The sequence below is a fragment of the Eucyclogobius newberryi genome, unplaced genomic scaffold (assembly GCF_026437365.1).
Source record: "Eucyclogobius newberryi isolate DKJ021-1_F unplaced genomic scaffold, fEucNew1.0.hap1 SCAF_9, whole genome shotgun sequence".
In the NCBI taxonomy this organism is placed as follows: domain Eukaryota; kingdom Metazoa; phylum Chordata; class Actinopteri; order Gobiiformes; family Gobiidae; genus Eucyclogobius; species Eucyclogobius newberryi.
In genome coordinates, this window is record NW_027316532.1 from 17120165 (window position 1) to 17135570 (window position 15406).

General features: G+C 43.6%; 1 protein-coding gene across 1 annotated transcript in view; it reads left to right on the top strand.

The window, feature by feature from the left end:
• Positions 1-15406, top strand: part of LOC140353629 (homer protein homolog 3-like) — a 56082-nt gene that overhangs the window by 12592 nt on the left and 28084 nt on the right. Inside the window, exon 2 of the mRNA XM_072438278.1 lies at positions 10180-10336. Within this exon, the coding sequence (XP_072294379.1) occupies positions 10180-10336 (157 nt within the window). The remainder of the gene's footprint in view (positions 1-10179; positions 10337-15406) is intronic.

Sequence of the window (15406 nt, forward strand, 5' to 3'; positions counted from 1 at the left end):
TGAGCTTTGTGCCAGTTTCTGTTTGATGCAGATAGAACCAGTCATGACAGAGATATGAACCATGAACCATGAACCATGAACCAGGTCAACATCTGAAACGGTTCAAAACAGTGAATTTGAACATATTACGTAATGAGCCGATGTAACCCAAACGCAGCAGCAGAACAGATGCGATTAACAAGACTTTATTACCGCTCGAGCGACAGCAGAAAACGCGGAAAGCTTCCAGAGACTTCCGGGTGAACGATCACAGCAGCGATCCCCGACCTTTTTCCTTACCAGGACCCGTACGATCACCAGATTTTTTTTTTTTTCAAAGACCGATTGAAGCTAGTAACAACAGCGCCAAATGGGTGGCTGCCCACGAGTCCGAAGGTTCACTAGTCCGAAGGTTCGCTAGTCCGAAGGTGTGAGTCCGCGCAGCTCCTCGCCTCCCTTTGCCCTACACACTGGCTTTTAAGACTGTTCTAGTGTTGATGCACTTTTTATGATTAAACGTATTTTCCATAGCCGACTTGTTTCTGTGCACAGCCTGAGTTCCTTATCGTATTATTAATGAATTAATTAACTCCGGTATTAAACTGTTTTCCAGTAGCCGCGGCGCGGTCAAATAGCCCAGCAGTTTCAGGAGCCGCGGCACCAAGTAGCATAGCAGTTTCGGCCGCGCGCTGCGGCAAAATAGACACTTCGGTCTTCAAAATCTGAATTTCCTTTTTGACTACCAATCCTACGGTGATCGGATCATGCGTATTTCTATACTTATAATCAAATGAAGGCATAAAGCGGAGGATTCAAGATGTTCCCTTCTTATTTGTACATACACAGTACAACTTGCGGTGCCACCTGTGAGCAGCTGGTCCACTAAACATTGTGACGAGCCCCAGTGCGTGTCTTCGTGCTTCATGCACATTTTACAGACTGACTACATCCCGATGTCGTCTATGCACCTTCACTTTAGCCCTATGAGGAACTTTTGGACTAGCGAACCTTCGGACTAGCGAACCTTCGGACTCGTGGGGGGTAACCGCCAAATGTGTACATATAACTTTTTTAAAGTTTGCTGTTTATTAGATTGGCTCTATATTTTCATGGTAAAACACGTAGAATATTGGGACACAGTAACAGACTATAATACTAAAATAATAATACGTTGTAAGAATAGGTTACATTGGGCCTCTGGGGACCAGTAGTAGATGGCCCGCGGCCCGATTTTTGCCCCCGGCCCTGGTGGTTGGGGACCCCTGGATTACAGAACAACGCTTCATCTCGTTGCCAAAAAAACAAAAAACAGTGCTATTCGACATTGAAACCGGATGATAAAAAATGACAATTGCCTGTAATATTCAACACAAAATGAAACTTGGCGTTCATGTGAAATCCACTGGACAGTAGTGACCTCTCCCTCCGCTCGCCTCCGTCCTTTTCCCTGGCGCTTCTCGTCCTTTGTTTCCTGTGAGAAACAATGCTAACTATTGTCTCGGTGTAAATCCACTATTGTTCCTCGGTAATCCCGGCACAATCCTTCAAACGGACGGCGCTGACCTACATGCGCTTTCATTCTCGCCGTGCAGACCGACGCTCGTTCTCTCAACGATAATTAACTCATCGATGGCGCCGCTCGTTAAACACTGGCCCGACTCTTTCACGTTCAGAGTTGTTCAGAGTATGGTACTCTGCGCACCGTAGCCTCTGGCTCTCGTTCATCGTAGCAGAGTATAGCACTTTGCATACTGTGGTCTCTGTGTCCGTTCATCGTAGCAAAGTATCGTACTCTACCGTAGACTCTGGACAAAACTCATACAAACAAAGTCCTGCGTCTGCGATGTTATGGATCTGCCGCTGTGTTGTCCAGACATTTCTCTCACTTTCCCATGAGAGCACCCATGTTCTCGTCCCTCCAATGGTCGGTGTGAGGACGACACGGTGTGGCTCTGTCCACTTGGCTCATCCACTTGGCTCGCTTCTGTAAACACCACATCTCCAACACGTTTTGCTGCGGTGATAAACAAAGTCTTTTCGACAATTCAGGTATTTCAAACAGTTTTCTTGTTTACAATTTTTTTTTTTTTTGTAATTATTGATTCGGAATATTTGTTTACACGTACATATCCCTCCTTTTTGAGAGATTGAATTCCCATGTCTCAAACTACTACATTTAAACAAAATTAAATAATCCAGATAGTTTACAACGTTCACTAATCCAGGATGTAATCAAGGAAGAGATGGAATTGCGTCTGTCACTCCAACTCCGCAATGTCACCTCTTGACCTTTCACAGTTCAGTGGTCACATCCCTGGCTGAGCCCCCCCCTTCCACGGCGCTGGGCCCCCCCTGTGTGTCAATCAGTCTGTGTGTGTAATCCGACACTGCCCAAACCTATCTGTTTTACCACCATTTGTTTCAAACTCTAAATGTTTCAAACTCTAAATGTTTCAAACTCTAAATGTTTCAAACTCTAAATGTTTGGTCTCCACGTGTGCGCGTGTATGTATGTATGTGTGTGTGTGTGTGTGGGTGTGTGTGGGTGTGTGTGGGTGGGTGTAATTCAAAATACATCAAACAATAATAATTATCTCAATAATTCCCCGTTGAGCTGGCCTTAAGGGTCAGTTCACAACTTAGAGTATTAACATCAAATTTCACATCTCCTCTGTGGGTGTGGCCTGAATAAGGTCACACATCTAATGTAATATGTGCTAATCTTCTATATGTGCTTCAGGTGAGTTTCAAACTCAATCTCTCACACCTGCTCATGTGGTGCTTTACAACATTGTGTATTAGTTTGTTCCAACAAGTCTATATGTGTATTAAAAATCAAAATGATTCTAAACCTTCCCCTTGTCCATAAGGCAAGTCTCTTTTCTTCGTCTCTCATCACATCTTCCTCTCTGTCTTCCCCTCTGTAACGGAGGAAACACCCATTTCCAAATTTCTAAACCTGCTTTTTCTTTCTCTCTTTTCACTTACTCTTACCCTCACTTGTAACCTGCTTTTACTTTCTCTCTTTCTTGTAGTCTAACCATCTCTTGCCTCCGTCCTGAGTCCTATAATGTTTAAGTCCTGTTATCACTGGTTTTCATAACTTCTATAGCTTCTAAATTTGATATTGTCTAATTTAAATCTATTCAATTCTTGATTGAATCTCAACAATCCTTCAGGTATTTACTTTAGAATGTCAAATTCTTTCCCTGTTAATGTTAACTTTTCCTATTACTCATCAGTCAACCCCCCCTGAGGTGTTGCTGTTGATACTCAAAGATAACAACATCTGCTCCATCCTGAGTCCTCCAGATTCTTTGCCAGTCAATAGCCCCTTATCTCTGACTATCCTTTATGACTTGGTGTCGTGTGCCTTTAGTTAATGACACACAGTCATGTCTTTCCAAGGAGGACATTGGACGTCACTATTTAACTTATTCCCTCACTTACGTCTACATGCAATACGAGGTTTCCTCATGATAATACAAATAAATAAGTTACTGATATAACTTTTACTATCACTTTACTTACTGCTCGTTCTATGTCCAAAAACATCAGTAGTCACCCATTTACCCATATTATCACTTCCAGGCCTGTGCCTGTATTTGATCCTAAATTTAAAAACACTTCTGTCTTTTCGTCCTGTACTTTCATCTAGCCATGCATTATGGTTACATAATAAGTCCAAAAAGATAATTTCCGTCAAGTCCAAAAATAAAACAAAACAAAACGTAGCTTTGTTCTGTGCACACAAAAAACACGACTTTTGTCTTCTATGTCGGGGACAGGAAGTGTCCTGTCTGTGATCACATTCCCCAAAAAATTGGCCATCTATAAAAATCTGAATTCATCTTTATCTCTTATCAAGTTTAATACAATCTTTATAATTGACTGTTGTCAATCCAAACAAAAGCCCTAAATTTGTTGAAATACTAAAATTTAAAACCAGCTGAGTTTAGTTTTACTTATTTCATCAGTTCAGAGCGTCCTCTGAACTGCTTTCCCTTCTCCTGCCTTGTTGACCCCCTTATCTCCCCCTCTCTGCCACGTCATCTGAGCACACTGGAAGTCTTACTCCATAATCCTCTTATGACTTTTCCTTTGTCTTTTTACAGTTTGGGGTGATAATTCTGGCATTATGTGGTCTCGGTCGTCTGAGAGAAATGCCACTTGCTTTACAGTCACGGTCAATGTCAAGCTTCTAGAGAAAATTCCATATGAGATTCCTCCGGACATAAACGTGGTGTTTAAGATTCACCCATGACTGCAAATTTTAGATCTCTCAGAATAACGCCTTGTGACCCTTGTATGATTAATTGTGATTCACACTTGTTAGTTAATCACTTATTAATCCTCATTCACACATTCACACTTCTCTCTTACTTACTTCGCTCGTGCACAGCGCTTACATTCACTCATCTTTATGTCAGTAACAACTCGGCATAAGGCTTCATGACTTTCTTTCGGTGAGAAACTTAACTCGTGGTGAGCAATTTAACTCCTTTATGTGAGAAATTATCTACACAAAGCCAACCCCCAAAATATTTCCTCAGTAACATCAAACTGGGCATTTCCTCAGTAACACCTAACTGGGCATTTCCTCAGTAACACCTAACTGGGCATTTCCTCAGTAACACCTAACTGGGCATAAAAGCCTATAATATTTTTCCAGTAAATATCAAACTAAATGCATAAAACATTTTATGGCTAACTCTTTCTCACACACAATGTTTTTGTCTGACCTTCTTTGTCGCCTGTGTTCTCCTGCTGCTTCGAAACGACACGCTCTCCTCGCGGAGAATGAGGTGCGATGGGCGGCCACGGGAAAAGTGGACTTCCTTTAGCTGTGCACAGACTTCACCGATTCACCCGTCAATCTCCGCGAAGGGCAGCTGGTCGTCCGGCTCGATAGGACCAGAAAATGTCATTGAATTAGACATGTCCTTGGGAGGAGACATACACCGATGCTATTCCGTAACACATTGAGAACACAATTCAACTTAGAATATGAAAAGACACAGAAATATCAGACATTTGTATGGCAAGCTTGGGAGAAAACGCTGGGCTGTGTCAGCCAAGCCGTTAGGAGTCTGGCTGACTCTCCTGCGCCTCACTCCGTTTTTTCCCATGCTGGTTGGTTTTATTAGATATTCTGGAATAGGCGGGTCACATTTCTCATTGGTCAGCTTCACATCAAGGCACTTTGTATTTTTCCGTAGAGATAAAGCCTTTGGTAAACATTACCCAAACTCCTCTGGGCTGTCACCCCCCCTCCTGGGGTAAACATCCTTTGGCCCATCTTTACGACCCCTTCACAAATGCAGTTTGTCACACACCCGTTCTTCTCTTAGACTAATGATGCAGATAAAATATCACTATTATGCAGATAAAATACATCACAGAAATATACTCATATATTCACATTTTATCACAACCACGTACTTTTCTGCCGCATGTGCAGTTATTATAGCTTTGTCAGGAATGTTCCACAGTACGGTGTTAAACTTGAATGTATTATATTTTATATTATACTTGGTTACATTAGTGTTTTGTACTTCTCGCAGTAACTTTCTGACACTAAACTTTTACTGCAACACGAATAATGTTTATATATATATATATATATATATATATATATATATATATATTAATTGCAGTAACAGTCTCATTCCAAGTAAAAAAAGCTTTATATTGTTTGTTTGTTTGTTGTTTGTTGCTCCTTTAGATATGACTTAGTTTGTCCTGTGAAAATTCCAGATTTTGTGCTTTTTTAATGTTCCGTCGCTAAATATACATTCACTTAAAACTGTAAATTAGACATTACATCCGGACAGATATTCAGTTGATGTCATAAGCTACGTACAGACCGCCGCGGCTTAATCGCGCCCGACGCAGAATTTGAGCGTGTGTACATTTGAAAGGTTTACGCACGCTCTCGACTGCCCGGGCACTATACACAGGCGCGCGTACGGCGCGCTCGAGCTGTCTGCACACATGCGCGGTAGAGGTGTTGTCGCATGAGCAGTGGAGTTGTTGTCGGTGTGGCCTTTCATTGTGTAAAATTGCAGATATCGAGAGTGTTGTTTTCGCGTTTTTGGTTTGTTTCTGTCTCTGTATTCCACCGTGAATACATCGTACAGCTCCTTTCTAACACACACGGCCACAATCAGTCTTTCGTCTGCCATTGTTGACGAGCAAGGAAAAAGTGGCTCTTGGGGAATTCCACGGGAATACCGAAAATGCGAGGGGAAATACGTACGTACGTACGTCACTGGAGCGTCAGCTCTGATTGGTTGCTGCGGCGCATCTGCTGCAGAGACCTGAACATATCTGAGCACGTCGCGTTAGCCGCTTTAGCCGCCTCGGCCGCCTCAAATGCGCGCTCAAAGCGTCGAGAGCGTAAGAAAACGCACCAATCGTGCCGCAAAAACGAAGAAATCGCGCCGCGGATAACGCACTACGTGCTTGACGCGCGTTTACTATAGACTTTGAACGTAAACTGGACGCTTCGGCCGCGGCAGTGTGGAAGCCCCTTTAACCTGTTTACCATCCACCTATTTCGCCCTGGATGGTTGGACCCAAATTGCATTGCGTATTAAAAGAGGATCTCACAGACCTCATGCAAGTATGATGCATCATTAGAAAGCTTAGGCCTTCTAGTTTCTGCAGATGTGCACATGAACACTGTCAGGGCTTCAGAACTTACACTACAGAAGACCAAATACAAACAAAACATCCTTTTTTTAGTCTCGCGTGAATATTGTCAATTTGTGATGGTTCTGAGCATGACATACTTCATTGTGTGCTTATGCTGTTCACTGTACATGTTTAGCTTATTGACAACAACTGTGTAAAGTTTCAGATCTCTAGGAACAGGCATTTTGGTGCTGTTGACCTTTTTGTATCAAAAAGTATATTCGGAACAAGTGATCCAAATATGTGCCAACTGTGCCAAACTGTTTTGTTACAATTTTAGCTCCTCTATGATCATAAAACATACATGTTGATGTTTTGTAGGCCACTAATATCTATTATAACTGCTAAAAACAATGTATGTGAAAATGTGCAAATATGAGTTTACCCATGAATTTCCCATATAGAGGTGAAAAAAATAAATAAATAATAGTAATATTTTTATTTTATTTTTGTATTGGTATAATAATACATATATCTAACAAAATGCGCGTCCAAAAGGCTCCTGCCGAAAAACGCATTTTTTTCCTCCGGAGGCTGTAGAGAACAAACTGGTGGACAGGTCTCATTCTGTAGGTAACAGTCTGAAGAAAAGATCGATGCCAAACACCATCTTATAAGTCAAACAGGTCATTTGTTATGGACGGAGAAATGCGCCGAACAAGCGCATTCTCGTCCGGCGAGAAACGAAGAAAAGTTTGTTTACTTGACAATATCTCAATCGTATAACTTCAGGAAAAATACAAGTGGATAATGTTTTTCAATGGTACCTTACCTGAGTACAAGGATGTACAGAATTAAAGCCGTTTTGTCCGTCATAAACAGCAAACAGGTAGGACATGCGTTTGTAAAAGTTGAGACTTTCTCACAAACTATTGGCAATTGCTTCTTGGGGCATATTATTCAATGTAAATCAATTACATATTTGTTTTGTTGAGAAAATAAGCTTTAAAATGATGTATGGCTTGCTGGTATTGACCATGGAAATAAAAGTGATAATGTAAGAGAATATTTGAGATATGGAAAATGCGCGCCGGCGCGCAGGTGGATAGCTAGCGAAGCGCGTTAGTAACAGCCGTTTCCTGTTTATGGCCACACGGCGCTCGCTTTGTCAAGAGCCAAAATATATATTTCCAGTTCATAATGCGTCTAACATTAGTATTAGCATAAGCATGACATAAAGAGAGGTTCAAACATGGCGTAGAGGCTTTAAGAGAAGTCAAAGAAATGAGGCAAAACTGTTCCTGTTCACGCTAGCTTTAGCTACGCCCCTCACTTCCAGATAAGTCAAAGAAATGAGGCAAAACTGTTCCTGTGCGCGCTAGTTTTAGCCACGCCCCTCAAATGCAGAGAAGTCAAAGAAATTAGGCAAAACTGTTCCTGTGCACTCTAGCTTTAGCCACGCCCCTCACACACACTGGAATTACTAAACGTCTTTTTATGACTCGCTCAGATCGACCTCAGGAGTAAACAGTATATTTCAGGAGGATTTAGATTGTATTTATTAAGAAAAAATGTCTTACGTGACTTGAATACATGAAACATAAATCCTTTGAATGCTCTACTGTGGAACATTCTGAACCCTCCTCCTAAAGTCCACATTAAAATTGCTTTCGTTTCATTTGTTGCCATGCCAATGACCCAGAGCTCGCAATTAAGATGGGGAATATATATTTTTAGCCTTGTGTGCAAACGGACTCTTTAATTGTGTTAATAATGCTTCAGAGGATGTAAACAATAAGAAATGATAACGATGAAGCAGCTTTGCGGGTGATTAATGAGGATACACTTTGTTTCCAAGGTCGATTCGCGAGTCTTTGTTTGGTTTCAAAAGGCGACATCATCATAAATAACACAAGCACAAAGAGGCTGACATTTGCATATTTGTCGAAAAGCCGACTTTATGATAAATGCTGACTTTTGTAATGCTTCATTTATGTTTTTAAGCGTTTGTCGTCCATTACGACAGAAAAACATCCGGGACAAGCTGCTCTTTCTTTTCCTCTGCTCGTTTTCACCTGGGTCTAATCACGTCTGAGTTTGTGTCTTTGTGCCTCTGGGCAAGATGCTTCACACTAAGCATATACTTAAAGGACCCGAGTGTAGTCTGCGCCCCTACTGGTTTCAACAGGAACTACAATCACATCTGGACCTGTGTCGCCAGTTCAACCTGCAGAGTGCCTGGGTCTTACCTCTGGGTGGTGCCTGTAGGTTGGGTCTCTGGGTTGTGCCTCTGGGTTGTACCTCTTGGTTGTACCTCTGGGTTGTACCTCTGGGTCGTACCTCTGGGTCGTGCCTCTGGGTCGCGCCTCTGGGTCGCACCTCTGGGTTGTACCTCTGGGTCGTACCTCTGGGTCGTACCTCTGGGTCGTACCTCTGGATTGTATCTCTGGATTGTACCTCTGGGTCGTACCTCTGGGTCGTACCTCTGGATTGTACCTCTGGGTCGTACCTCTGGGGCGTTCCTCTGGATTGTACCTCTGGGTTGTACCTCTGGGTTGTACCTCTGGGTTGTACTTCTGGATTGTACTTCCACGTCGCACACGCTCCGTTGCAGGGATGTTTCCAGAAGGCTTTTCTCTCCAAATACAGAGGAGCGAGCATCGTGTTTGACTCTCGGCGCCACCAGGAAGTCAACAAACCACTCGACTGCACAAATACAAGGCCACAAAATCAGGCATGCAACACTTGACCTTCCGTCGTCAGCGGAGCGACTGATGAGATGGCTCAGTGTAGGACTAATGTGTCTGAAACCTCCAGGATGCTGCACCTGCACAAAGCCCTCAGCGCCGCAGGATTCAGGCCTGATGATGATGTTGCTGTTGCTTTTAATGGCGGATGACGGCCAAATGAAAAGGTGCATAACCGCAACCTACTGGAGTTGTACGTCTTCAAAAAAACTCTCAGAGTTCGGGAGGCGTGGCCCGAGCAGCGCGGCCCGTGGTCAGTGTGATTCTGTGACTGCCGTTCGTCAAGTCACAGCTCGTCAACTTCAAAGTCTGTTTTCATTTAATGAGTGAATCCCTAATTTCATTAATGCCTAATATATTTGATATATTTTTTCTATTATTACTATTATTGTTATTTATTATTATTATTTTAATTATTATTATCATCATTATTATTATCATCCTCATCACCATTTTTCAATTCAATTCTTTACCTTTACAACATTGTATTCAAGCCTCACAAAAGTATAATTTGTGGTAAAGTAGGCGACATATCTGTAAATAAAATAAAAACTGTAGCGGGCTCAACATTTCTCTGTTTGTCCCGTAAAATCTCCAAAAATCATCAGAAATGCTCTTGTCTTTCATAATCCACGATTGAATAATCAAATGCAGGCTCATGATGTGTTAATTCCACAAAACCTCCTGCTTAATCCCACTGTATGTTCCACGTTTGCCTCCAATCACGAGTTTAGAACGTGTCTTTTCTCTTGTGGAGGTTTTGCCGTCGGAACAGGGTCTTGGCCGACTGTAACTCCGGCTCATGCTTGTGTTTCAGGGAGCAGCCGATCTTCAGCGCTCGAGCTCACGTCTTCCAGATCGACCCCTGCACCAAGAGAAAATGGCTGCCGGCGAGCAAACACGCCGTCGCCGTCTCGTTCTTTTACGACGCCAGCAGGAACGTTTACCGCATCATCAGCGTGGGCGGGACCAAGGTACGGGACACATCAACATGAGGACTAAACCAGGACTAAACCCAGACCACATCAGCATGAGGACTAAACCAGGACTAAACCCAGACCACATCAGCATGAGGACCGAACCAGGACTAAACCCGGGACTAAACCAGGACTAAACCCAGATCACATCAGCATGAGGATCGAACTAGGACAAAACCCGGGACTAAACCAGGACTAAACCCAGATCACATCAGCATGAGGACCGAACCAGGACTAAACCCAGACCACATCAGCATGAGGACCGAACCAGGACTAAATCCAGACCACATCAGCATGAGGACTAAACCAGGACTAAACCCAGATCACATTAGCATGAGGACAAAACCCAGATCACATCAGCATGAGGACCGAACCAGGACTAAACCCGGGACTAAACCAGGACTAAACCCAGACCACATCAGCATGAGGACTAAACCAGGACTAAACCCAGATAACATTAGCATGAGGACAAAACCCAGACCACATCAGCATGAGGACCGAACCAGAACTAAACCCAGACCACATTAACATGAGGACAGAACCAGGACTAAACCCGGGACTAAACCAGGACTAAACCCAGACTGAACCAGAACTAAACCTGGGACTGAACCAGAACTAAACCTGGGACTAAACCAGGACTAAACCCAGACCACATCAGCATGAGGATCGAACTAGGACTAAACCCGGGACTAAACCAGGACTAAACCCAGACTGAACCAGAATTAAACCTGGGACTGAACCAGAACTAAACCTGGGACTAAACCAGGACTAAACCCAGATCACATCAGCATGAGGACCGAACCAGGACTAAACCCACACCACATCAGCATGAGGACCGAACCAGGACTAAATCCAGACCACATCAGCATGAGGACTAAACCAGGACTAAACCCAGATCACATTAGCATGAGGACAAAACCCAGATCACATCAGCATGAGGACCGAACCAGGACTAAACCCAGACCACATCAGCATGAGGACCGAACCAGGACTAAATCCAGACCACATCAGCATGAGGACTAAACCAGGACTAAACCCAGATCACATTAGCATGAGGACAAAACCCAGATCACATCAGCATGAGGACCGAACCAGGACTAAACCCAGACCACATCAGCATGAGGACCGAACCAGGACTAAATCCAGACCACATCAGCATGAGGACTAAACCAGGACTAAACCCAGATCACATTAGCATGAGGACCGAACCAGGACTAAATCCAGACCACATCAGCATGAGGACTAAACCAGGACTAAACCCAGATCACATTAGTATGAGGACAAAACCCAGATCACATCAGCATGAGGACCGAGCCAGGACTAAACCCGGGACTAAACCAGGACTAAACCCAGACCACATCAGCATGAGGACTAAACCAGGACTAAACCCAGATCACATTAGCATGAGGACAAAACCCAGACCACATCAGCATGAGGACCGAACCAGAACTAAACCCAGACCACATTAACATGAGGACAGAACCAGGACTAAACCCGGGACTAAACCAGGACTAAACCCAGCATGAGGACTGAACCAGAACTAAACCTGGGACTAAACCAGGACTAAACCCAGACCACATCAGCATGAGGACCGAACCAGGACTAAATCCAGACCACATCAGCATGAGGACTAAACCAGGACTAAACCCAGATCACATTAGCATGAGGACAAAACCCAGATCACATCAGCATGAGGACCGAGCCAGGACTAAACCCGGGACTAAACCAGGACTAAACCCAGACCACATCAGCATGAGGACTAAACCAGGACTAAACCCAGATCACATTAGCATGAGGACAAAACCCAGACCACATCAGCATGAGGACCGAACCAGAACTAAACCCAGACCACATTAACATGAGGACAGAACCAGGACTAAACCCGGGACTAAACCAGGACTAAACCCAGACCACATCAGCATGAGGACTGAACCAGAACTAAACCTGGGACTAAACCAGGACTAAACCCAGACCACATCAGCATGAGGACTGAACCAGGACTAAACCCAGACCACATAAGCGTTACGTCTTGTTCAGTGTTGAAATCCCTTCACATGAACACATTTCGTCTCCCTGCGGTCGTACGAACTCAAGTTCTGCATAATTCAAATGTACGCACATACACCACAGTGAAATATATGATTTTATTTGATGGTACTTTTTGCATAATTCATACTTTTTATCTAGCACTATTCTAAGTTCTCCATGTCGTTTTACTCTTTTGTGCATAATTCATTCCTTCCCATCATGATCAGCCGAGGCAGAGTTTGAGCCGTTTCATCCACAAGTTTAATATCAACCATCGAGCAATATATAAACCCGCAAGCGGCATCGAACAGCCCTCGCAGCACAGTATTACCACAAAAACAGTCTACAAGTCAGTTTGTGTCCAAACCCAGCCCGATACGACAAACTGAGGAGGATCTGTCTTTATTTGCAGCAATAACATACAAACACATTATTTAAAAATTTGATTTCCCATTTTTTAAAGTTTCTGTCCCTCAAAGTGGAAATGCACCTACGATGAACATTTCAGACCTTCCATAATTTCAAAGTGGGAGAACGGTGGGGGATCGTTCAAACACCGGGTAAGACCGTGACTAAACCAGGACTAGAACCAGCCCAAGTCTGAATCAGGAATAAACCAGATTAAAAGCGTGAACACATCCAAAGGCTCAACAAAGTAACTAGAGTAACAATAGCAGGTTTCAAGAAAGGTTTTGAAAATGTTCCTTTTCCCACTCAAGAATCTACAGGAACCTGAATCTGGATCTGAATGTGGACGTCTAGAGCTAAAGTGGTGTTTTTCAATTGGTCTTCGTGCTTCAGATGTCCAAGTCAACCAGTTGTCAAACACCGTTACACAATATGTACACCATAACTATGCCGTACGCATGTCAAAAACCCACTAAGCTCCACCCCCAATGCGCTCCTAACTTCTCAAATCTCCTCTGATCTTTCCTTCTCGGTCCAGTCGACACGGCCTCAGGTCTTGAGTGGACGGATCATCTAAGACTCAGGATCCCCGCATGGAGGATTTAAAAGCTCGAGCCGTCTGATGGCGAGCGCTGTCTGTTCGTTCAGAAGTTTCATGTCGCCTATCGCCGTCTTCCTGTTATTCTTGCAGAAGTCCAGCACTTTTTTCGTAAGTGCGCCGACGTACAGCTCTTTGTGCCGCGACTGCAACTCGTCGTTCTTCTCCCGCAGTTCTTGGATTTGCTCATCGCACCATTTGATTTCGGCCTCGAGCGCATCGAAACTCTTAATTTCCGCTCCGGAATCCAGAGTCTGGATTTCTTTCTTCAGCTCGTCGTGTCTTTGCCTGAGAGCCTTTTCCTCTGCTTTGACCGTCTTGCAAGTGGCTTTGCGCTCTTTTATTTTGTCAATGGTATACTTCAATTCCAAACACTGTTTGTGCAACTGGCAATTGACGCTTCTCAATGCCCGGACGTCAACTGCAAGTTTCTTCAACTCTACATCTCCTTTTTTAAGCTTTTGTAGCTCTTCCTCAAGTTGCTGATGTTTCTTGCGCAGTTTCTTCATATTCTCCTTGTGAGCGGCTTCGTCTTTATCCATGTTCTTGCGGCTCTCAGATATGAGCTCGAGGTTCATGAGTTCCTGCTGCATCGAGTCGATAGCCTGCCGTTTCTGTTGGTTCTCGTTCTTCAGTTCCTGTATCCACTTGATTCTTTCCTGGTATTTTTCGTCTTCCGCCACTTTGTCCTGTAACATTTTGGTTTTCGCCTCGAGATGTTGCTTCAGTAGCTTCAGTTCACTTTCTACGGCATCTCTGGACAACTCCATCGCTTCACACTTCTTCTTCAAACATGACTCTTCAGCGAGTTGCCCTATCACGTTGGCAATTTCAGCCCGCAGCAGCTTCAGCTCCTCTAATTGATCGTCCCGCTCCTTTTCCAACTGAAAATAGGCCGTGCTCGTGTCTTCTCGATGAAGTTGCAATTTCAGCTGCTCAAAGGTATCTTTCATTTTGCTGTTCTCGACTTTGAATGTTTCCAACTCCTCTATCAATTTACCGCACTCTCCTTGAACGTTGTCTTGTTTCAACATTCTGGCTCGTAGCTCCATGCAGCTGTCATAAATTACCTTATTTTCGCAGCGGATGCGGTCGAGTTCGGATTTTAACTGATCACAGCGCTCATCCGTGTCGTCTTGGGGGTATCTCGATTTGAGCTCGTCGTACTCCTCTTGCATCTCTCTGTTCTTTAATTTCAACGTTTCGACCTCCTGTTCCAGTTTCCGAACTTCTTTAGGGTCCGTCTTTGTGTGGCCTATTTTTCTCCATATCGCGAGACACCCGTCCAGAATGGCATTATTTTCCTCCTGGATGCGATCCTTCCCAACTTTCAACTGAACATATCTCTCCTTCAAGGCCTCTTCTTTTACAAGGTCTGTTTTCAAACCTTGATGCAGCTCTTGAATGTTGTTTTCGAGCTTATTGATCTGTTGAGACACCTCCATTAGCGTGCTCTCGTTTTCGCAATGCCCACCTTCTTTTCTATTTTCATTATTCAGCAGTTCTTTCAGAAGTGCACGGTTCTCAAACATCGCGGCTTCAAAAGCTACTTTGAGGGCGAGACATTTCGCTTTCTTGCAACGGCCCTCAAAGATGTTTTGCCGCAGAATGGCGTTGTTGTTTGCCATAGTGTCCAATGCTGCCACATAGTTTTCAAAGGAGTCGTTGAAAAAACTTAGGTGTTCCTCTGTAATTTCCCTGTTCAAACTAAAAAATGCCATGTCAAATTGTATTTGCTCAACGAGGCTGCTCTTTGGATTTGAACTATTCAACACTTGAATAATGTGCTGAATGGAGATGATGAAACTATTTATCTGTTGTAGGAATTATCTGAACTCATGTTTAGTAAAGCTTTCTTCATGTGTTGTTGTTGTTGTTGTTGTTGTGTTACTTTTAATGGCTCACAACTACCTACTGTAGTTGTAAGTCTTCTTTAGACTCAAGACTTTATTTTTTAGACTTTATACTTTTGACATTCTTCTTCTTTGGTGTTTTTTGGCGGTTGGTAACTGGCACTCTTTTTTCATGTGATC